At 43.5% G+C, this 21399-nt stretch overlaps 2 protein-coding genes and 1 long non-coding RNA gene across 5 annotated transcripts; 1 reads left to right on the plus strand and 2 right to left on the minus strand.

Annotated features, from left to right (window-relative positions):
• Positions 1–163: 163 nt before the first annotated feature.
• LOC120709150 (protein LAX PANICLE 2-like) lies at positions 164–5451 on the minus strand. The gene is made up of 4 exons (XM_039994690.1): positions 4412–5451; positions 4064–4114; positions 3521–3602; positions 164–515 (listed from the first exon to the last, which is right to left on the minus strand). Exons 1-4 carry the CDS (start codon positions 5002–5004, stop codon positions 300–302), a joined length of 942 nt encoding a protein of 313 aa, XP_039850624.1. The 5' UTR covers positions 5005–5451; the 3' UTR covers positions 164–299.
• Positions 4911–5691, plus strand: LOC120709151. Its single transcript, XR_005689579.1, has 2 exons — positions 4911–5042; positions 5609–5691. It is a non-coding gene; the product is annotated as an uncharacterized LOC120709151 (long non-coding RNA).
• Positions 5692–12877: 7186 nt separating this feature from the next.
• Positions 12878–21399, minus strand: LOC120709152 (long chain base biosynthesis protein 2d-like). 3 transcript variants are annotated; one of them, XR_005689580.1, is made up of 13 exons: positions 20853–21360; positions 20662–20727; positions 19971–20059; positions 19624–19769; positions 19395–19519; positions 19221–19314; positions 18975–19138; positions 14341–14502; positions 14128–14254; positions 13872–14038; positions 13599–13706; positions 13155–13416; positions 12923–13093 (listed from the first exon to the last, which is right to left on the minus strand). XR_005689580.1 is itself a non-coding variant. In XM_039994692.1 (12 exons), the coding sequence occupies exons 1-12, from the start codon at positions 20976–20978 to the stop codon at positions 13321–13323; spliced, it is 1470 nt and encodes a 489-aa protein (XP_039850626.1). In that variant the 5' UTR covers positions 20979–21399; the 3' UTR covers positions 12878–13320. The 3 variants fall into 3 exon arrangements, 2 of the variants coding, with proteins under 2 accessions (XP_039850626.1, XP_039850627.1); XM_039994692.1 differs by having other exon boundaries at positions 12878–13416; positions 20853–21399; XM_039994693.1 differs by lacking the exons at positions 18975–19138; positions 19221–19314 and having other exon boundaries at positions 12878–13416; positions 20853–21364.

Genomic DNA, 21399 nt, shown 5'->3' on the forward strand with positions numbered 1-21399 from the left:
TCTGTTAGAACCCTGTATGTACAGGTTGCAAATAATTCAGCCAAACAGATGTCCAAAGATGAAACGCAGGAGACGTACCGTAACAAATCAATGTTGTGGAAGGCGAGAAAAATGAATTAGAAGATCGAAAGGAAATTTATGGAAACTAAGCAAAAAAAGAAAAAAGAAAAAAAACGATGGGCGGGCCTGTTGATTAATCTGGACCGTTCAGGCATGGTATCAGTTAACCATCAGATTTCATCAGATCAGCAGGGGAAGTAGGTAAAAGAATAACCAGAGAGCTTTGACCAATAAATTAATTACAGATTGAGTACTAGCTTGCTGTTCCTAGTTGTGCGGTAACAGAGTGTCATGACATGGTCAGTAGTAGCCGCCGCCGGCGAGCGCCGAGAAGCCGTCAGCTCGGCGAGTGGCGTCTCTCCTTCCCTCGGCGCCGTCGAGCACCAGATGCTATCCCTCACGTGTTTCAGCAGCAAGGAGGGAGGAAGAAGCTGCCCTCTGCATGTCAGCTCCACCTGCCATTTTATCCACTCGTTAATCTTCACAATTAGCTAAGAGCAAAAATGCTAATCTGGTAAGTACCATCTATATAAAGCAGAACAATGATGATACTTTTGAAAACTTCCAATTCTCCGTGCATTGTTGAAATGTTTCCAAATCTTAAAACTTTTCATGATCGACCAGGTTAATTAACACTCTTTGTCATGTGTTGCGTTGGTATCTTGTCATGTGTAATGCGCAACATAAGCGTGATGGCATGTAGACGTCTGCATACAGACGGAAGAAGCTTTGTTACACAGTAGCTATAGCTAGATCGACGACAGCGACTTGGGTGATTTGATGGGTATATTGCGTGTCGCCGTCAGGCTGCCTTTGTCGTGCAAGTGCAGCCAAGCAGCCATCCATCCACGCACATATCCTCATCAGCATGCAACCTCTCTCTGCACTGCACTAGTACATGGGCGGAGGGAGCACGCGCCCCAGCCGGCCGGCCTTACCGTAGAAACCACTGCAAAGCCAAGACGTAGCCAGGCATGCTGCGGTGGAAGCGAAAGGTGCTTTATTTCCTGATATTTCCCTTCTCTCCATCTCCATGTGCTGTTCTTATTACTATTTATTAGACAATTATGCTCGTGTGTTGCTACGGACAAAATTGGTATAAGTATCGGATACATATTGGTGCCCGGGTCTACGTGATCGAGTCGTGGGCGGATGGGGTTGGTCCGACTCGCATACGGGATGGACTAAGGTCCACCTGTCAATAATACAAGCGGACCAAACCAACATACCAAACTAAAAAAATGGGTAGAAACCTTACTCGCTTTAGTAATAGGTATAGACTACTACCACGCCAATACTTATACATATGTTGGGGATGGGCCTTAGGTTTCCAAAGGCTAAGGACCTCTTTGTATACAAAAGAGATCCGAATAGAGGTTTAAGGGCATGTTTGTGGAGTCTAGTAACTTAGTTGTAGCATCCTGAGGTCTGTATGTTAGACCTATGGACTCTGTTGTTGTAAATCCTGAGAACCTTCTTGTAATATTTGACTCCATCAATAGAATAAATATAAACAACCACCATCCTCCTCCCTATAAATAGAGCCCTAGGGCTTGGGGGAGAGGACTTTTGACCATTTACTTTCTTGTTCACTTGCTTGCTCTCTCTCACACACACACGCGCGCACGCGCGCACACACACACAAAGGTTATTTGAGCTTTGGACCTTTCTTTACCTTTTCTGTTTAGTTTTGGATAATCCGATCCCAACACTATATACACACATCTATATATAATTGTGCTATTAAGTGATCCTAAATTAATTAGAAGCAGTACTGTATATATGGTAATAAAGAAGAAATGCTAGTTAGGCATTTTTTTTCTTGAAGCATTCGTGAGTAGTGAATGTGTCCAAAATCAATGTTTCCCGCGGTGACCCACTGATCAAGAACTAGCAAGTTCTCTCATGCGTATAATTAAATAATATACTCTGCCTGTCAGTTACATATAATGCGTGAGGATAGGGCCGGGTGTGCACACGTGAGCGGCTTGAGGTCAGGCCGTGCGTGACCACGAGAAGGCGCACCACGTACTGCATCGTCAGCACAAAGATAGCATACACATACGTGATACGTGTACTGTAGGAGAAGAGGAGTACGTAGCTGACTGGCTGGGATGGCGACCACCCTGGTAGCTACATACATACGGCCTACATGCATATACGTACGTGATCAACAGTGATATATATATATATATTCATGTTTATAGAGGAGTACTCCTACGTGCTAGAAGCAGTTATTCCTAGCTGTACGCAAACCGTGCTGCGTCAGGCGTCATGCACATCCATGCATGCACGCGCGACTATACTAATCTAGTACTACTACTACTACTGACTTATTCGGTACTGCTCTCTCTCTCTCTCTCTCTCTCTCTCTCTCTCTCTCTCTCTCTCTCTCTCTCTCTCTCTCTCTCTCTCTCTCCCCCTTATTTCTGATGATGAAGAGGAACGAAACACACACTGACAATATATAGAATTAGGAATAAACGCACATAAGCAGGACACCAAATTAAAACGAGCGAGCAGACCGTTGTTGGATCCATCACATCGGCATCAGACTACAATCAAGTTGGACTAATAGCTTGGTTTAAAGGTGATTGAGTGTATCGAAAACGATTTGAACCGGGGAGTAGTAGTTAATCGGTTAATTGGTGCAGGTGAGTGAAGTTGGCAGCAGGTCGTTGCTGAGTTATGGTCACATACAAGCTACTATATATGCACATTTGCGCTACATTAATTGACAGTTCAACGTTATTAGCTTCTTTGATTATTAATTAGAATTTGACCCAAATGACTGGTTACATTTTAACAACACTACTAGTTCCTCCTCTTTTTTTTCTTTACATATACTAGGAGAGTAGGAGTACCTCCAACAGCAATCACTAACATATATATACAGTCATGGGATATTTATTTCCAATGTTACTACTTCCGTTTTACAATATATATTTGTCTGCACCACATGTTTATATATAGGAGGCTCAAAAGCTAATATAAATTAATAATATATATGTCCCATTGTAATGATATAAAATGTATAAGTAACTCCATATATAGGTCGATCATGATGTGGGCCTCTGACCTATTGCTTTGTCTAATTGTACGTTCCATATAAATAAATATATATATAATTAATCCCAAAAACCAAAGAGATCCCGGCCTAGCTATGTGGTACGCTTAGGTATAATGTTTCTTTCATGAGTCCAAGCTAGTGCCAATTCACATATCATGGTCTTGTAGTTAAGCTTTGCAGTTGCAAATTCAACATGTGCTCACCACTGTTCACTATTAATTGATCGCTCCGTCGACATATCCTTCTCTCTCGGCCATTATCTATCGACTTGTCAAAAACTTCATAATTATTCGATTCCATCAAAGACACCACTATGCATGCATGCTTAATTATTGATTCGCGGCTAATAAAGCGTCCGTTCGCGATCGATAACCAAGTGTATGTACGTACCTCCTGATGATGAGATGATTGTGAGAGCCCTAGCTTCTCGGCCAAGTACTTCATCACCACCTCCACCTTCATGTTGCTGTCCCTGCGGGAAAATTACTTTGAATGCATGTTATTTGAGATCGATGTCTATAGACCTTTCAATTCATAATGGTCATTGCAGAATGGAAAGTTTATTGATGGGTACTACTCATACAAATAGCCTCCTGCTGATCTATCTAGAAACTAAAAGGCTAGCTAGCTACTAGCTAGTAGGTCTTTCAGATAATAACAAAGCAATGAGAGCTACATTATTGCAGATACACACATAGTATACCACTGTTAAGCATTTAATCTTTGGGAATATCTATTGGAAAACAGTGGCTTATTGTAATTTATTTGTGCAAGGTAAGTTTCAAATTTTTATCCGTTGGATTATTAATAACATCCAATCAATCAGCAAGTCAACTTATATGCACACATCCAATAGTCAGAAAGATACTTGGTGGGGACGAAATAGTAATACAAGTGCTGTTAATCATATAATATGATAGGAAAGAAAATTACTTGATTCTTAAGTAGCTCCTTGGTATCTGCGGCAAAATAGGCTCTCTAACTCTGCAAGCATCAAAAGGATAGTTATTAAGTACTTTTCAGTTTGCAGTTCCACGCCACATGAACAATAAGGGACAGCAACCTGAAAAATCTAAACTATAAGCTAGCTATCATGTACTGGCCTTGCAATTGCAGTATTATCAGACGCGTTATTCACCTAATACGATATGTAGAACATATGCTGCTCATGTCTTAATTAGGTGTTTTATGGATGGTATGTATGATCAGTGGTATGCCACCGTATGCACAAATACGCATGTACAGTAGTGAAGTTGAGGACATGATGTATGCAAAACTTACTGGTTGGGAGCTGCTTGAAGTTTCAGCCACAGCCCGGCGGCCGCCTCCGTTCGTCGCGGCGGGCTCATGACTCTTATGGCATCGCCGGAGGTTCTGAACGGAGGCATAAACGGTAAGGTCGACGGCGCCGACAAGGACCCGCTCGCCGCCGCCGCTCGATACCGTCCGCACCCGTACGAATGGTAGCTCCTAAGGGGCAGCGGGAACAACGGCGGCCTCATCCTCGCGTTTCGCTTGTCGTAGGTGAACAAGTCCAGCTCCATGGGAGGCGGGGCCGGATCCGCACTGTTGTTGTCGCCGGAGGAGGAGGCGGAGGACGACGACGCCGCGGCGGCGAGGCCTAGCTGGAGCCAGTCTCCGTCGTCTCCTGCGCCGGCGCCGCCCCGGGAGCTCGTGCCGGCCGCCGCAGCAGGCTCGTCGTCGGCCATGGCGAGCCGAGGGGATCTTGACGGCTTGCGGTGGTCTTGCCGCGCGGCCGCCGCCGAGGCCTCCAATTGGGCGGCGATGCCGACGCAGTACTGGACGGGGTGGTAGCACGGCTTGCTGCTGCTCGTGCCGTCATGGTGCAACATGTTCCTAGTTGTTGGGACCATGGCGGCGGCGTCGTGCTGCTGCTGACCTCGACCGTGTGGTACGTCTCATGTCTCGATCGATCGTCTCTCTCTAGCTACAGCTCATCGATCGTGTGGTGCATCTCATATATCTCAATCCTTTCCGGCACCACGGCTGTGCTAGCTAGATGGGTGCAAAACAGCTACTACCTAGTTATTTATACACAGATGCATGTATGGATCAAGAAGAGATGCATACATCTGTGAAGGAGTATTCGGATAGAAGGAAAGAAGATGGATCAAGAAGCTAGCTTGCTGAGAGAAATGACTTGAAAGGGAGGAGGAGGAGGAGGAAGAAGGTGGATTCTCCTATTGGGGAGCAAGCTAAGGGGGACAGCTATGCTAGAGCAGGAGATGAGGAGGGCCTCACTTTCCCTTTGGTCTCGAGCCTGGAAGCTTGTGGCCAAGAGATGAAATAGTTTCTTGCGGAAGCCAGAGGAGAGAGAAAACAAATTAAGAAAAGGATGCATAATAAGCCTATAAATTATTCACTTTATGACTTAGCACGTCAACTACTGAGTCTCTAGTATGCTTACTGTATATATGAACATACTTTTAACCCATTTTAATTTACTTTACTTTTCAGGTGATAGCTGATTATTAAAGTGTATCGATGTGGAAGTGCTTTTACTAATCTTGGTACCTATATACTCATTTTTTAGTAGTTGTCAAAAAAAAGGTGGTCACATTCAGGACACCCTTTTTTAGCGTGTGTTGTGGGTCACAAATGAGTTAATATTACTTTAAGGTTGTGCATGCCACGATCTTGCAGTAGAATCGATATCTGTGGACTGTGGGATTGGTGAAGGATGGAGGCTGGTAGTAGTGCTATGCAAACAGAGGTGTAGCCATGCATAGGCTTCAGGAAGAATATTCAGAATGAAAACGGTAGGAGAGTGGGAGCAAGTGAAGTGTCTTGTACGTTGAGGTGACAGCATGGCAACTCCACTACGACGACCCTTACTAACCTTTTGTTCCTATAAATCCGTGACCAAGGTTATTACTGTGACGTTCAGCCCAGGTGTAGCTTTAATTTCACCACCCTTGAGCAACTGCAGCCTTCCCCTTTATTTCTTCCTATCGTACTGATGTGTAATTAATTATTCTTATCTACTTAATCAACTCGAAATGAAATAAAGGCATATAATTAAGAGAGACGTTCGGTACCTTTCTGTGGAGGTTATGTTGTTATGATCCTGTTAAGCTTAATTAGACGTTGTCATGTCCCTGTTCCTGCTGATACCCAGCTACTAGCTGGTCACTTCGCAAGATTCCAAGTCTGATCAGAAACCTTAATCTTCTGACGCTAAAGTCTGGTCAGAACATTTGTTCACATCAGTAATATATGACAAAAGATACTGCATATACATGAACGGAAACAGTGTTTTTTTAACAAAAATAAGAAGCGATGTTTTTTTTTGGGGGGGGGGGGGGGCTTGATTTATATGTTTTCCTTCTACAAAAAAAAAACATACACACACACAACCACCAACCCTCTACTCCAGCAGTCTTAATCTGATTATTACATATATGTCGATTGGTGAAGGAAATGTAGTGCTGCCAGATAAGTACATAATAATTTAATTATAGTGCACGCTCTAGAAATGCGACATCAATGACATGCATCTTAAGTACTAATGATTATGAGAAGACTTACACATTAGTAATTGTTTATGAAGAGAATGTCCATGTGCAATGGATTTATTTTTTCTAAAAAAATGTTACGTTTGAAGTACCACTTTAGCTGACAAGTATATATATTTGTACTGCTGCAGTATATAAGAATGATATTTATTTAACATTCAGATGCATGGAAAGGAAACCGATTATAATAGAAAAAAATTTACACAAAAATTTTACCAAACTTCCCAGAATTCTCTAAAAATAAACTTTCCGCAATTAAACAGCTGTTTTGTACTTACTGTGCCTCATATATACTGTTGTAAAAAAAAGATTCACATATTCTTGCACCACATGCATGCATTTTCCAATAATAAGTTGACAGCTGGCAGTTGATCTCCCGACTCTAATCATTTTTAATTTGATTAATGGCAGCTCACTACTTTAAGGTGATGGCCAGTACTATTAATTCCATGATATTATTACATCAACTTGAGCATAGTGTATGGGTGCGTTTGGCATCTCCTAGAGCTAATTCTTAGCTGAATCTAACAGGGGCTTTGCCAAACAGTTTTTCAGAGAGAAGTGATTCTCTGCTAATTCTGTGAAGTGATTATGTGAAATGAACTAAGAGGCTGTGAGCTCATTCTGAACTGAAAAAAATAGCTTCTCCTGATTCTGTGAAGCGATTCTTCATCCCGATTTTAAAAATTTATGCTAGAGAATAAAAAAGAATCATTTTCAGCTACAATATCATTTCTCTCAAAGAATCAGCTCCCACAGAGAAATGAAGCTCTACCAAACAGATCCTAAATATTTTCAGGGAATTAATTCTTGATTTACAGCACGCAATCAGCTGGGCACTTAGTTGTCAATCATTGCAGGTGAGGCCATCACGTAATGCAGAAAGAGATTAAAGAAAAAACATTTCAACTATATAAAAGATCAAGGGATTGCATGCATCCATGCATGGGCCATCTGATCTCTCCAGCATGTAGACGACATGTCTACTATAGTATCAGCCGCATGGCTCATGATGAGGACAAAACTACTACTCTGTTGGAGTATTACTGGCGGAGCTGCACAAGAACACAATAGTCTACCTACCACATGAACAGAAAACAAATGTGCAAGGTCAACGACAATTGTATTTGATGTGCATCTCATCGATTTTTTATAGAATCATTGTACTGGGCCGCTCAAGATTGTGAGATCGTTCTCCAATCATGTTTGCTGACGATGCCCTCACGTCGCATAGGGCACACACGCTTTGTAATTTCAGTATTATAAAATATGGAGGACGACGTATCAATTCAAACCAAGAACTACTATGCTGTTGATTAGCTCGCTCTAATAATCCACAATACACAATGTGTATTGTTCTCAGGGCAACCACGAGCGAGAGGAAGTTTGCTATGAATATGATCATATGAAATCACTGGGGCGTGAAGAATGGGTAACTTCCATTGTTTTTGGGAAATTATCAAGGTATACTACTTGATTACTTCATCCATTTCTTTAACACAGTAGCTTATGGGGGCACTAAATTTTAAATTGTTAACACTTGCTTTGCTATTGTTGAAAACAATCCGATTCAGAGAAACAATATTGACCAGAGTAGTGGTTTTGTTTTGCTTTGTTAAAGTTATCTCGGCCACATTGTGGATCGGTGCCATAAGGGCAATCCTGGCCACGAACCTTTCTTTGTGCCAAAGACATTCAACAAATGGATATTCTGGCATTATATTAAGTACACAACCTTACAGAATGTCAACACTTTTAGATCCCATGCTAGCATACATATACGGATTACGTGCTGATCACTACCTGCAGTATAGAATAACTCTCATGGTCTTAATCTTCATGCATCGATGTTGGAATAAAGAAATATATAGAAAGAATATGATCTATCAACAAGGTAATTCCTCCTATTGTGTAAGAAGATGTTGAATGCGCTTCTACGCAGATAATGATAAAAGCCTGTCTGTTTCTTAAAAAAAAAAGCCTGTCTGTTGAATTCTCCAACCGTTCCCTTTCTTTGGATCATCATCGATCTCTGCCTCTCTAGAGGTTTCAAATCCAAACTGATTTCCCTGTTTATAGTTGTACAACTGATCTGCCTTTGGTTAGCAAGACAGATTCTTCGCGGTCAGGAAATGACAGCAGTCCAATTAAATTCGGGTGGCACATTTATGCTCTCAGATATGATGCACTTCCCTGATTGGTGATTGTCTGGATAACTTTACAGATAAGATTGTCATCCATAAGGTACACAGGCTGCAGAAATTCTAGATCAAGAGGCTGACTGAGTAGCAAGATGCTAACAGTAAACAGATACACACTGACTAAGTCTCCATAGGATGATGCGAAGATGACACCGACCGGTCGCACGTCGAAAGCACAACAAATAAAGGCAGCTGAAAGGTCTATATAGATTACCGTCAGTCCGGTAGACAAGCAGGCTCTGTACCTTAGTGATTTTGTTTGCATTGATTTCAAATAAGAACTAAAACAACCCCTGAATCAGAACAGTCCATTGACTTCAACAATCAGATCAACACTAGTCCTTAGCAGGGTTTTTTTTACTGACCGTTTTGATGGAACCGCCGGCCTCCGGTTCCGGTAAACCGGACCGGTTTGACCGGTTACCAGTAAAAACCGAACAAATTCAAATTTAAAAAAAAACGCCAGTTCAAACGGTTCCAACTGGGTAGCCGGCCGGTTTGATCGGTAAACCGGTCCAATTTGAGGTGTAACCGGTCCGGTGAACAAAAAAACCGACAAAAAACCCACTTTAGTTCAAAATTTGAATATTTGTATAACATGTTTTAGCCTAAACGAACCCTCCAACCCTCTTTTGTACTACTTTTACATTAATACAATGTATAACATGTTTTACATTGTATTTGTATACTTTTGTATGCACACTTTTTTTTTGTTTAACTTCAAATGCTCGCAAAGTATACTAAATGAATGAATATTTAAAAAAAATTGACACCATTAGATTCGTCGCAACTTGAAGTATTTTTAGGAATTTTTTAAGATTTTTTCATTTTTTGCATTCAAATTTGAATTTTGAATTTGGGCCGGTTTGAAACCGGCCGGAACCGGAATCGGTCCGGACCGGTTTGACCGGTAACCGCGGTTTCCGGACCGATTCCGGTCGGGATTTAAAACCCTGGTCCTTAGATGTAACTTTTTAAATTTCATTCCAATCTATTTTCCCCTCATTATCCATTATCAGCAAATCAGCATCATAATGCACCAATTGTATGCAGTAGCACACATGTATCTGCATATACAAACAAAGCTGGATTCCGGTTTGGAATTTTTTTGTAGATGATCAGTCAATCAGTCCATCACGGAAGAACAGACACATGCACCTTTTTTTATGATATGTTTCCTTTGTTTGGACGCTCATGATGGCAGCCAAGAGTACTCGAGAATTGAGAGATAGGCACTCGATTGCATCACTGTTTGGTTCCTTCAGCCTGGCATTCTGAGATGAAAATGTTGCATAGTATTGAAGCACCTCCCTACTCTCGATTAGATTTCAGTGTTCCACTTTCACTTGTGCAGTGCAGGAGCAGCCTGAGCAGTCTCTCTTGACCAGCCCACACTTCTGCATGCCTACAAAGCGTGCACACACATAAACACACCAATACTTAAAGCCCTCGATTTTCTCTCTCTATCCCCTCTCTAGTTCTCTCCCTCTCTCCTCTCCGATGTGGATGAAGGACATGGGGCTATGGGAGGAGGAAAAGAAAGATTGTTCTGTGCATGACAAGATGTTTGGATTGGGGGAGGTCCAGGTTTTGATCATAGTTCCTCGTGATATGTCAAGGAAGATCTTGTGGACCATGCACATCGATCACACATGTATGCATGCAGCTGCAGTGCAGCAGCAGCAGCACAAGGCTGGCTTTGCAATGCTGTCGCAGCAGCAAGGCCTGCAGCCATGCACTGATGCCATGGAAAGACACATCACTGATGAATCTTTGTGAACCAACCAACCAGTTCAAAACCGCTAAACCAAACCAGGGTCCGGCCGGTCCTCTCTGTATTTCAGACCCTGTTTAGTTGTCAAATTTTTTTAAGATTATCCGTCACATCGAATTTTTGAACATATACATGGAGCATTAAATATAGTTTAAAAAAATAATTAGTTGCACAGTTTAGCTGAAAATGATGAGATGAATCTTTTAAGTCTAATTAGTCCATAATTGAACACTAATTATCAAATAAAAATAAAAATGCTACAGTAGCCAAACCCAAAAACTTTCGCGGACTAAACACGCCCTCAGTGTCACCTTTAAGTGTTTGTTCTCTACTTTCCTTTGTCTCTAGCTGTCTCTGAAAAAAGGCTCTTGCATTGCAGAGGTGCTCACTGCTGGCTACCTCACTTGGCAGGCCACCACAAGCTGTCAGCCTGGGGGAGAGGGTATCTTGCTGTTCATGTTCTGCTCTTTTTACTGTTTTTGTATGCATCTTTGGTAGGCTAGGGGTAGGATGCTACTTCCACTACACCTAAAGCTGCAGTTCTCCTAGTACAGGGCCACTGCGTAAGTGCATATGCATGCATGCACGTCTCTGGAAAAAGAGCCAGTAAGCTGGCATGCATGTAAAAAGCATATGCACGCACACGTATGTGCTTAACAGCAATAATTAACTCCGCAGCTCAGACCCTGTGGTATAAAATCATTTGTAGCTCTAAATCTATAGCTTGCTCCCTGGCTTGCAGACCAGGAGACAGGCCACAGTGACTGAATAATCTCCATAAAGCTAGAATGAATTAAGAAATGAAGTTACTAGTATGTAATCAGCAGCAACAAAAGGAGTTCAGGGATGGCCAGGGAATCACCTGTGAGGTCCAACAGAAATCTGTTCAAGCTTGCATCAAATTGCTTATTCCAAATCCCTGAACAGTAGCCCCAACTCAATCCAATCCAATCTGAAGTTTGGCCTCTCTTGATACTTCTCTGCTTTTGCATGCACCAGATAGGTAGGAGCTGTCTGCTGCTTCACATCAAAGATCATTGCACTTGGCACTTGGCACTGTTCTTCTGCTACAGTGCTGCTCCTGGATTGAGTCTTTTTCCATTGCCTAGCTATATGTAGTACAGCTACAGCAACATATGTAGTCTGAAACTCTGAATCCCTGATGTATCCAATGAGCCAAGAGAGAATCCACCTAGCAAGCTCCCTTTATGAAAAGAACCACATCACAGACATCTCACTCATCCCCGTCAAGGCAAAGTGCTGAATCCATCCACCTGCATATTTATATAATACCAGATAGTTTTGTACTGCTGCAGGCTGCTGTTTGACTAGATAGAGAGATATCGAGGGTGTGTTTAGATCCACCAAAAACCCCCACAAAAACATCACTTTCCATCACATCTCCATCACATCAAAACATTAAATGTAACAAATGACCCATGCATGGAGTACTAAATGTAGGTAAATAAAAAAACTAATTGCGTAGTTTTGATGTACGTTGCGAGACGAATCTTTTGAGCCTAGTTAGGTCATGGCAGGACAATATCTATTACAAACAAACGAAACGTACTATGCTACAATTATTTTTTCCTGTCGCTACAGTATTTTCCAGGGGAACTAAACACAGCCCGAGGCCCTTCTGTGCATGCAAAGCAGGAGCAGTACACTGCATCAGGCATTTTGCATCATAACAGGCATGACCATACAAGCCTCTCAGCTCATGCTCTGGCCCCTAGACATGCTTCAGCTTCACACTCACACCACATCTCCTTTTTTTCTGATCTAATGCTACCAACCAAGACATAACAAGACAAACAGAAGCACATTAAACCAGGAAGACCGTGCTACTCCAGTTCAATTCAGTCATGCTTGTGCACTCCTAGCACCATGTCACAGCAACTTCTCTCTCCAGCTGCATCATGATAGTAACTCTTCAGTGGCTGGTTTGGCCCACCCTATCCTCTCCTGGCAATCCTGCTAGGGAATATCAGCACTTTCACATTCACATTCAGCAAGGGCCCAAGGCCCATCTCGAATAGTTACTGCCAAAACGTTAGCTTCCATTGATCACCAAGTCACCATGCAAATCTATCACCATCTCCATGTCCCTTGCAGTTGCAGTGAAGCAACTGAATTACTGCACCTTATGGGACTCTGGTGAGACCATTCACTCGGATGAATCAACACTAAACACTCACGAAAAGATTCAGATTCAACTCTGCTGCTTTTGCATTTTTGTACTCTGGGTTTATTACTTGGTTACACAAACTTGGAGCCATCATTATCCAATTCAAAACAAACTGAATTTATCGATAATAAAACTGCAAATAGATACATGATTTCACTCATAGTCTCACCTCTCAAGGTTTCAGAGCTCTAAAAATTGATTTTTCTAAATTTGATAAAACAATGTCTATCTGTGTTTTATGTGCCGAACTACGGTGGATGATACATACTGTACAAACAACAACAACATAGCCTTTTTTCCCAAGCAAGTTGGGGTAGGCTAATACATACTGTACAAAATCATCTAAAATTTCTTCAGAAACAAAAGGGCAAGAAAAAAGGACCCAGAGGTGCACAGACCGCAGAGGGGCCAAAGGCATACGGTACGGGTGCACACCAGGATGGCCCAGTAAACTAGCACTGTAGCAGCAGATTGTTTGCACCTGGCACTGTTCATTGGATCTTCTTCTGTTTCTCAACAACTGCAGTCTTTTCTTGCTCAACCGGGAAGTATTTGATACCCACGAGATCACCAACTTTGCTGATCACCTGAAAAATTGGGATGGAATTTAGTTCTGTAACTTGCATAGCAATCAATACAACAACAGAATACATGGCCTGATCGATACAGCAAAAAAGAGTCAGATCAACAATCAGGGTCTGCAACTAAAGCACCATTTTTGCACCAACCACCATCAAGTTAGTAAAACAGATAGGATCGTGTGCTTTACCTCTAATCCTTTAATGAGATCTTCCCTGGAGTGGGAAGCTGAGATACATATCCTAGCTCTTGCAAGTAGAAGTGGAGTGGCAGGAAATGCAACAGTAACAACAGCAACCTACCAATATGTAGTAGGTCACATTAGTAAACTATAAAAAAAACCTTTCATACAGAAAAATCTATGTAACTAGTTCAGACATAAGAGATGAATTGCTTTGAGACAGTGTCTTAAGAAGTGTCAGCATCGTATACTAGGTATCTAACAGATGCCGTGTGTACTCACATTTTGCCTCAGGCACTCCCTTGAAAATGCAGGAATTTTAGCAGGATTGTAAAGCATGATAGGCATGACGGGTGAGTCATTATCCCCAAGAACCTCAAAACCCATTTTCTGAAGCTCTGACCGAAAGAAATTGCTGTTCTCTCGAATCTGAGCAAGTTTCTTGGCCCCTATTAGAACACTTAATACATTAGGACTTCCCACAAGACAGGAGATGAACTGGTAAGATGTCAGAATGTTGATATTCTTTAAGATATACCTCTGTTAGTTCCATCTTCTCCCAAGATAACCTTTATAGCTGAAATGACTTGCTGGACCGCTGGAGGTGACATTGATGTTGCATAAATGTGAGCTGGGCATGTATGCTTTAGATGATGAATAATCTCCTGAAAAGAATATATATAGAGAGAGAATGTTTGGCTGGTCAAAGTTTGTTCAGTCAAGAACAGCTACCAGACTATATACTTCATACCTTTGATGCTGCGATGTAACCTCCGCATGATCCAAATGATTTCGTAAATGTACCCATCATAATGTCAACATCAGCTGGATCCACTCCCAGTAGCTCGCATACACCTCTCCCTGTTTTCCCAACTGCTCCAATACTGTGTGCCTCGTCTAAATATGTGTAAGCCTGTTCAGATGCGAAAGTAATTTAGTCTACCCAGTACAACACTGCCGGTATAAATCACTACTAAAAGCTCTAATGATAGCTATGAGAGTAGTCGCATGCCAGCTTCACATCCAATATGCAGGAAATTATTTGTCGCCATTACCAAGATGCACAAGTACCCTACAACAACAACAACAACAACAACATAGCTTTTTTTCCCAAGCAAGTTGGGGTAGGCTAGAGATGAAACCCGAAAGAAATAAATTCAAGGTTCAGGCACATTGATAGCTAGTCTCCAAGCGCTCCTATCCAAAGCTATCTCTTTAGAAATATTTCAATCCTTAAAGTCTCTCTTAACCGACTCATCCCACGTCAGTTTAGGTCTACCTCTACCCCTCTTTACATTATCGACCCGCTCAAGAACCCCATTACGCACCGGCGCCTCACGAGGCCTTCGTTGGACATGTCCAAACCATCTCAGCCGATGCTGGATAAGTTTCTCCTCAATTGGTGCCACCCCGACCCTATCCCGAATAACTTCGTTCCGGACTCTATCCCTCCTTGTGTGCCCGCAAAACCAGCGCAACATCCGCATCTCTACTACACTTAGTTGCTGGACATGTCGCCTTTTTGTAGGCCAACATTCAGCACCGTATAACATCGCCGGACGAATTGCTGTCCTATAGAATTTGCCTTTTAGCTTTTGTGGCACCCTCTTGTCACAAAGGATGCCAGAAGCTTGCCGCCATTTCAACCAGCCAGCTGAAATTCTATGCCTAACATCTTCATCAATGTCACCATCCTTTTGTAGCACCGATCCTAAATACCGAAAAGTATCCTTCTGGACCACCACTTGCCCATCTAGACTAACGTCTCCCCCCCTCATGCCTAGTCGCGCTGAAATCGCACATCATGTACTCGGTCTTGGTCCTACTAAGTCTGAACCTTTTCGACTCTAACGTGCATCTCCACAGCTCTAACTTCCTATTAACCCCTGCCCTACTCTCGTCAACTAGCACCACATCATCAGCAAAGAGCATACACCAAGGGATCTCACCTTGTATATCCCTTGTGACCTCATCCATCACTAAAGCAAATAAATAAGGGCTCAATACTGACCCCTGGTGTAGGCCTATCTTTAAGAATCGAAAGCTGGGTTGAAACCGTGCAAAATTATTGAGCCACGTCACCTCCAAATGTCAACTGTTGGATCTCCTGCCAGATTGAATCGACCGTCGGATAGGGACATCCGCTTAAGCACTCTCCCGACGTTTCACGAGCATGCACAGACAGGGCACAGGTGTCGTTGTCCCCTACCGGCTCGGCGGCCCTCCTCTGACCTCTCTCGAGTGAGGTGACCGTCCTCCCACCTCAGTTTCAGTCTCTCCAATTCGCAGCCCCCTCCTCCCGCTCGACGGCCCGAGTCGCACAGCAGCGGTTGCAAGGAGGAAGAGGACATACGGCAGTCGGCAGGGGCACCATGAGGTGGCAGGAGAAGCAGCGGACTCTTCCCGTGTCTATGTATATTGCGATGGCACCGTGAAGTAAGGTGCGGAGCAGCCACGGCAGCCGGCAGCAGTTTAGCGCGCCGACGGAGACCCGACGCCATTTGGGGCTGGAGGCGAGGCCGTTGTTGATCTCCATGAGCGGACGCAACTCCCATCCCCATCCCCATCCCGGCATGTGGACTGATGCTGCCGGCCAACGCGTCGCTGAGAGCTGCTGCGATTGATGTGGGTGTCCTCCGCATGATAATGTGGCCACTGCAGGCCGTAAGGTCGGCTTCCCTGAATCCTTCCTCTGCTCTGCTCGCCCTCTATCAGCTGCTGCACAACAAGTGCTGGATCAAATGTCTGTGAGACGGATCTTTCATCTTGAGCTGCTGGGTTGGATGCTGCTCTGGGAAACATGGCCTAAGCAACTGTCTAAGCCTCTTTTCGCTGCGACATGAGCTTGCGTCAAGAAGATGAAACAAGCTAGCTAGTTGATGCATGCTAACACTTCTGCATACAACTGATTTCCAAATCCATAGAAAAATAATGGTGGATCATAAAATTCTGAATCTTGTCATGAAGCCTTACTATGTGCTACTCTCCAATCCGAAATTACCAACCATAACATATTTAAGCATAATTATTTCTAATGCTGGAACAAGTTATAGAGAAAATTAAAATGCTAAAAGCACATATATTGGCCACTGTTCTACCCATTTCTTCCAAGTTATGTGGAATAGCTATATGTGTCCCTTGTGCCTTATCTATTATTCATGTTGTAACTCTGATTGATTGAAGTTCTGGAGATGAGAGTGCCAACAGCTGACAGTATCATCAGGCATGGAGGGCAGGCGAATCCAATCTACCAACACTTGGACCAGCAGTAATCGGCTGGCGCTGCACATATAGATAGATTGTACTTTTGTGCACAATCTTCTTTTCTTTCACTTACCCGAATTGTAAATACCTGGCTTCCTACTATAATGAAAGAGTAGAGGGCCTGCTATTTTCCTAAAAAAACTTCTGATGAAGAGGTTGCTACTGCCTGTTATATGGTTTTGAAATTATACCTTTGTCCTGTTTATCCTAACATTTTGTTTTCTTGGAGCACTCTTTAGGTTAATGTTAGGTAATTTGCTCATCATATATCCTTACATGCTTTCCAAAATCAAATATAAATACCTTATTTAATTGGACAATTCCTCACTTTTGCAATTGTAGATGGTATAAAGTTTTATGTCATCTATAATCTCAGTTGCATGCAAGGGATGTTTCATGTTTCTTCTTATACATTTGATGCATTATTACAAGTACTAGAAGGGAATAGGTTGGTGATTACACAACTTCTTCCACAGCTGCTCACAGTATGAGCTAATCGCTTGATCCTTTGTCATGATGTTGCCCCTCTTATCCATTAATCTACAATATAACTGGATTACTTTTTTTGAAATTAACAACAATTGGATTACTTCAACTATGGAAATTCATTATCCAAAGGTTAAGATGGCTTGTTTACGTGCATCAATAGTGAGAATAACATTCACGCGCTCATTACCTTGCATACCCATATTATAATCGAAATTTCCGCGACACATTACTTTTCAGAACTTTTATACATTTATAGTGAAATTGAATTATATTCATGCAATGCAAGAATTATTAAATGTGCGGGAGCACCAGTATTTCCGTCATACAAAAAATATATACTGATAAACCCATTTTGTCAATAATTAATCATAAGTTTTCTACAAATGGCCAGGTCCAGCTGGCGCGGCAACGCCGCGCTCCAGGTTTTCTAGTATTAATAGGAAAGTCAGTGTTGTTGCCATCACATGTCCGGACAAACGTCGTCGCATCCTTGTACATATCCTTAATGAGGGTAATGTACTTAGTTGGGACTTTGTGCTTCTCCAAGACCCACCACATGACATTTCTCAGTACTTTGTCATATGCCTTCTCAAGGTCAATGAAGACCATGTGAAGTCCTTCTGCTCCCTATATCTCTCCATCAATTGTTGTATTAAGAAAATCGCCTCCATGGTTAACCTTCCAGGCATGAACCCAAATTGGTTTTGGGTCACACTTGTCACTCTTCTTAGACAATGCTCGATAACCCTCTCCCAAAGCTTCATCGTATGGCTCATCAGCTTAATCCCACGGTAGTTAGTACAACTTTGGACATCGCCCTTGTTTTTGAAGATAGGTAATATACTTCTCCTCCATTCTTCTGGCATCTTGTTTGACCGAAAAATGAGATTAAAAAGCTTAGTTAACCATACTATTCTCTATCTCCTAGGCATCTCCACACCTCAATAGGGATACCATCAGGGCCCATCGCTTTACCTCCCTTCATCCTCTTCAAAGCCTCCCCGATCTCTACCTCCTGAATTCTCCTCACAAAACGTCTGTTGGTGTCGTCAAAAGAGTCATCTAACTCAAGAGTAGGACCCTCACTCTCCCCATTAAACAACTTGTCGAAGTACTCTATCCATCTATCCATGATCTCCTCATCCTTCACTAACAGTCGATCTGTCCCATCCTTAATGCATTTGATTTGGTTGATGTCCCTTGTCTTCCGCTCGCAGATCCTAGCCATCCTATAAATGTCCTTCTCCCCTTCTTTCGTGCCTAGCCGCTGATACAGGTCATCATACACCTTACCCTTTGCTACACTCACAGCTCGCTTTGCAACCCTCTTCGCTAATTTATAGCCCTCGATGTTGGCTGCACTCTTGTCAAGGTGGAGGCGCTTGAAACACTCCTTCTCCTTAATAGCCCTTTGCACCTCGTCGTTCCACCACCAGGTGTCTTTCCCCTCCTGTTTGCCTCCCCTACTCACGCCAAACACCTCTGAGGCCACCTTCCGAACACATGTTGCCATCTTTAGCCACATGTCATCTGCGTCTTCTCCTTCTTCCCAAGACCCCTCACCTAGCATCCTTTCCTTAAATGCACAAGTACCCTAATACGAAAAAAATTCATCACGCAAAATCATCGAACCTTGTATTTCTTGCATACAGAAATAACCTCTGGGAGTTTGCATAGCTCCCCCTCCATGCTATAAATTCCCTCAACAATCACAATGATCTTCTTCCATGCTCTGTGTGTACGAGGCTGCCCTCCCGCAATCTGCTCTCTCAATACCTCTTCCAAATGAGCAGGATCTGGAAGAGAAATATGGAAAGCATTAACCTTTACAGTGAGCAATGGATCCCAGTACTTATGATGCAACTGCTAGTTGCTTACTGTTATGTTGAAAAACACGAACGGTGGCCCCTGAACCCCTAGCTCCATTGACTATAGAATTATGGTTCAATGAATCACTTATTATCAGGCCTCCCTGCAATTATTACAGTAGCCTTAGCTGCAGCTCATAAAAGGAACATAACTGAAGAGCATGAGCATATCTTTGGAACGAACCTTCCCAATTAGAGCAGGAATGATAGCAGAATTTGTCACATAGCCCATGCCAAAAAGAACTGCTGCAGGCTTGCCAACAAATCTCGCAACCAGTTCTTCAAGCTCAGTGTGCAACTTAGTGTTACCTAATGTCATATAACCATCAAATAAGCTTACAATTTTTGATATATTATTTAATGCACCCAACCAAGGCAAACTATGGCATAGTTTGATAAAGATGACAACCAACCTCCATCAACTCGAACACTGCACGTGCTTGCAGAGTACTTCTTCAGTGACTCAATAACACGAGGGGTGCAGTACTCATCAGCCGCAGCAAAACCAAGGTAGTTGTAGGAACCCAAATTAAGGCATTTGGATGTTTTTGCGGTTCGACTGCATCAAAGATACACTGAATCAGATGTTCACACCCATGCCAAGACAATGTGTGAATGGTATTCACTTATGGGATGGAATGTAAGTACTACCTCCGTTTTTAAATATATGTCGCTTAGGACAACCTATTTAGTTCAAAAATGAACTAATTTGCTTGTCCTAAACGTCATATATTTAAGAAGGGAGGGAGTAATAACATACTGTAGTGTCTTGTTGCAGTCATTTGAGTAACGCTCAACCACATCAAACCAAGCATCTGGCGCACTTGCAATTGGCCGGCCAAAGCAGTCCTGTCATGACAATTGAGACTAGAAGTCAGCAAGAGTATGTTGTTCTAGTAGGTGAATGGCGAAGTGTGATCCCTCACACCCCGCCCATAACAAAGGAGTAAGGTTTTATATAGCAGAAGTGGTAATATAGTGTATATTGTTCACATGCACCTACTCGGACGAAAGGTTAGTTCCTACTAATGAAAACTCTGTGATTGGAGTATTGGAAATTTGGAATAGCACAAAAACGTGGCAGTATGTTTCAGTCCATTCAGCAAAACAGATGACCTTCCCTTTCTCTGGCTCTTCAACTTTTTTTCGTTAAAGTTCCAGTTCAATAGTTTCTGAGCATGGAGCTCTTCAACAACAGTTTATCAGACAGACTATCAGTAATAACAATCTATACAAGTTTTACTGGCAGCAGTAATCTATCTACCAAGGGAGTCAAAATACTTGCTATCTAGTATTGCTTGGTCGGTCAAATCAGAAAGGAATCAGCAACAACAAACAACAGTAAGAAATAATTGAGCCACCGTTAGATGCTCCCGTGCCCGAGCATTGCTGCCAGCGGTAGGGGGAACTATCAACTATTATTGTTCTGGAAACCGTGGCAATCGCCTCACCTGGATGCGGAGATAGAGACGGCGCGTGTAGAAATCCTCGAGGCCCAAGCATATCGGCGCGTAACCCTGCGACGAGATCAGCAGTAAGGCGCGGCCGCCGCGAGACGGAGCAGCGAGCGAGACGAATCCGAAGCTGCCGCCCACCGGCGCGGAGGCCGGGGCAGGCAGGAGCGAGGGCGAGGGCAGCGCACCTTGAGGTTGCTGGGCTTGCGGGCGTCGAGGATCCTGCGGAAGAAGTCGCGCAGCTGGCCGAAGGCGAAGAGGAGGCCGTAGCTGAAGAGCGTGGTGAGCGCGGTCACGTACGGGAGCCGCACCATCGTCCCCCCCCCCCCCCCCCCCCCCCCTTGTCTCGGTCCGTCGACAGCGCGAGCAGCACACGGCGGTGGGCGGTGGCGGATCCGGATGCCCCGGCGGCGGGGCGGGATTTGTAGCCGCGAATCCACGCGGTGGCGGGCGGGCGAGGAAGGGGGCGGGGGGAAGTGGAAGCGGTCGTTAATGGCGACAAGAGAGAGGAGGGCGGGTGGCGGCCGATTATATTAGTTAATAAATCAAATTAGTGTACTAGGACCAGTAACGAATCCGAGGCGCTGATCGGGATCAAGGGCAGCGGTCGTGGGTTTGGACGTGGACGACGGCGACGCCGAGGACGACGAAGAGGGGGATGCCTCGCCGCCGCGGTGCCCTCACCGGCGGAGCGCCGCATCGCCGGAGCATTAACCCCTGTTCGTCTTCCCCCCC

The sequence above is a fragment of the Panicum virgatum genome, chromosome 5K (genome assembly GCF_016808335.1).
Source record: "Panicum virgatum strain AP13 chromosome 5K, P.virgatum_v5, whole genome shotgun sequence".
Lineage (NCBI taxonomy): Eukaryota > Viridiplantae > Streptophyta > Magnoliopsida > Poales > Poaceae > Panicum > Panicum virgatum.

Excerpts from the sequence above, each read along its gene's own strand:
- LOC120709150 (XM_039994690.1), bottom strand. The coding sequence starts at position 5,004 with ATGGTCCCAACAACTAGGAACATGTTGCACCATGACGGCACGAGCAGC. Across the intron at positions 3,603-4,063 it reads AGGAGCTACTTAAGAATCAA|GGACAGCAACATGAAGGTGG; the intron begins GTAATTTTCTTT and ends ATTTTCCCGCAG. Across the intron at positions 516-3,520 it reads AATCATCTCATCATCAGGAG|GTGGAGCTGACATGCAGAGG; the intron begins GTACGTACATAC and ends ATAAAATGGCAG.
- LOC120709152 (XM_039994692.1), bottom strand. The coding sequence starts at position 20,978 with ATGGTGCGGCTCCCGTACGTGACCGCGCTCACCACGCTCTTCAGCTAC. Across the intron at positions 19,139-19,220 it reads TCGTGTTTTTCAACATAACA|ATCCTGCTCATTTGGAAGAG; the intron begins GTAAGCAACTAG and ends TTTCTCTTCCAG. Across the intron at positions 13,417-13,598 it reads ATCTCATTAAAGGATTAGAG|GTGATCAGCAAAGTTGGTGA; the intron begins GTAAAGCACACG and ends CCAATTTTTCAG.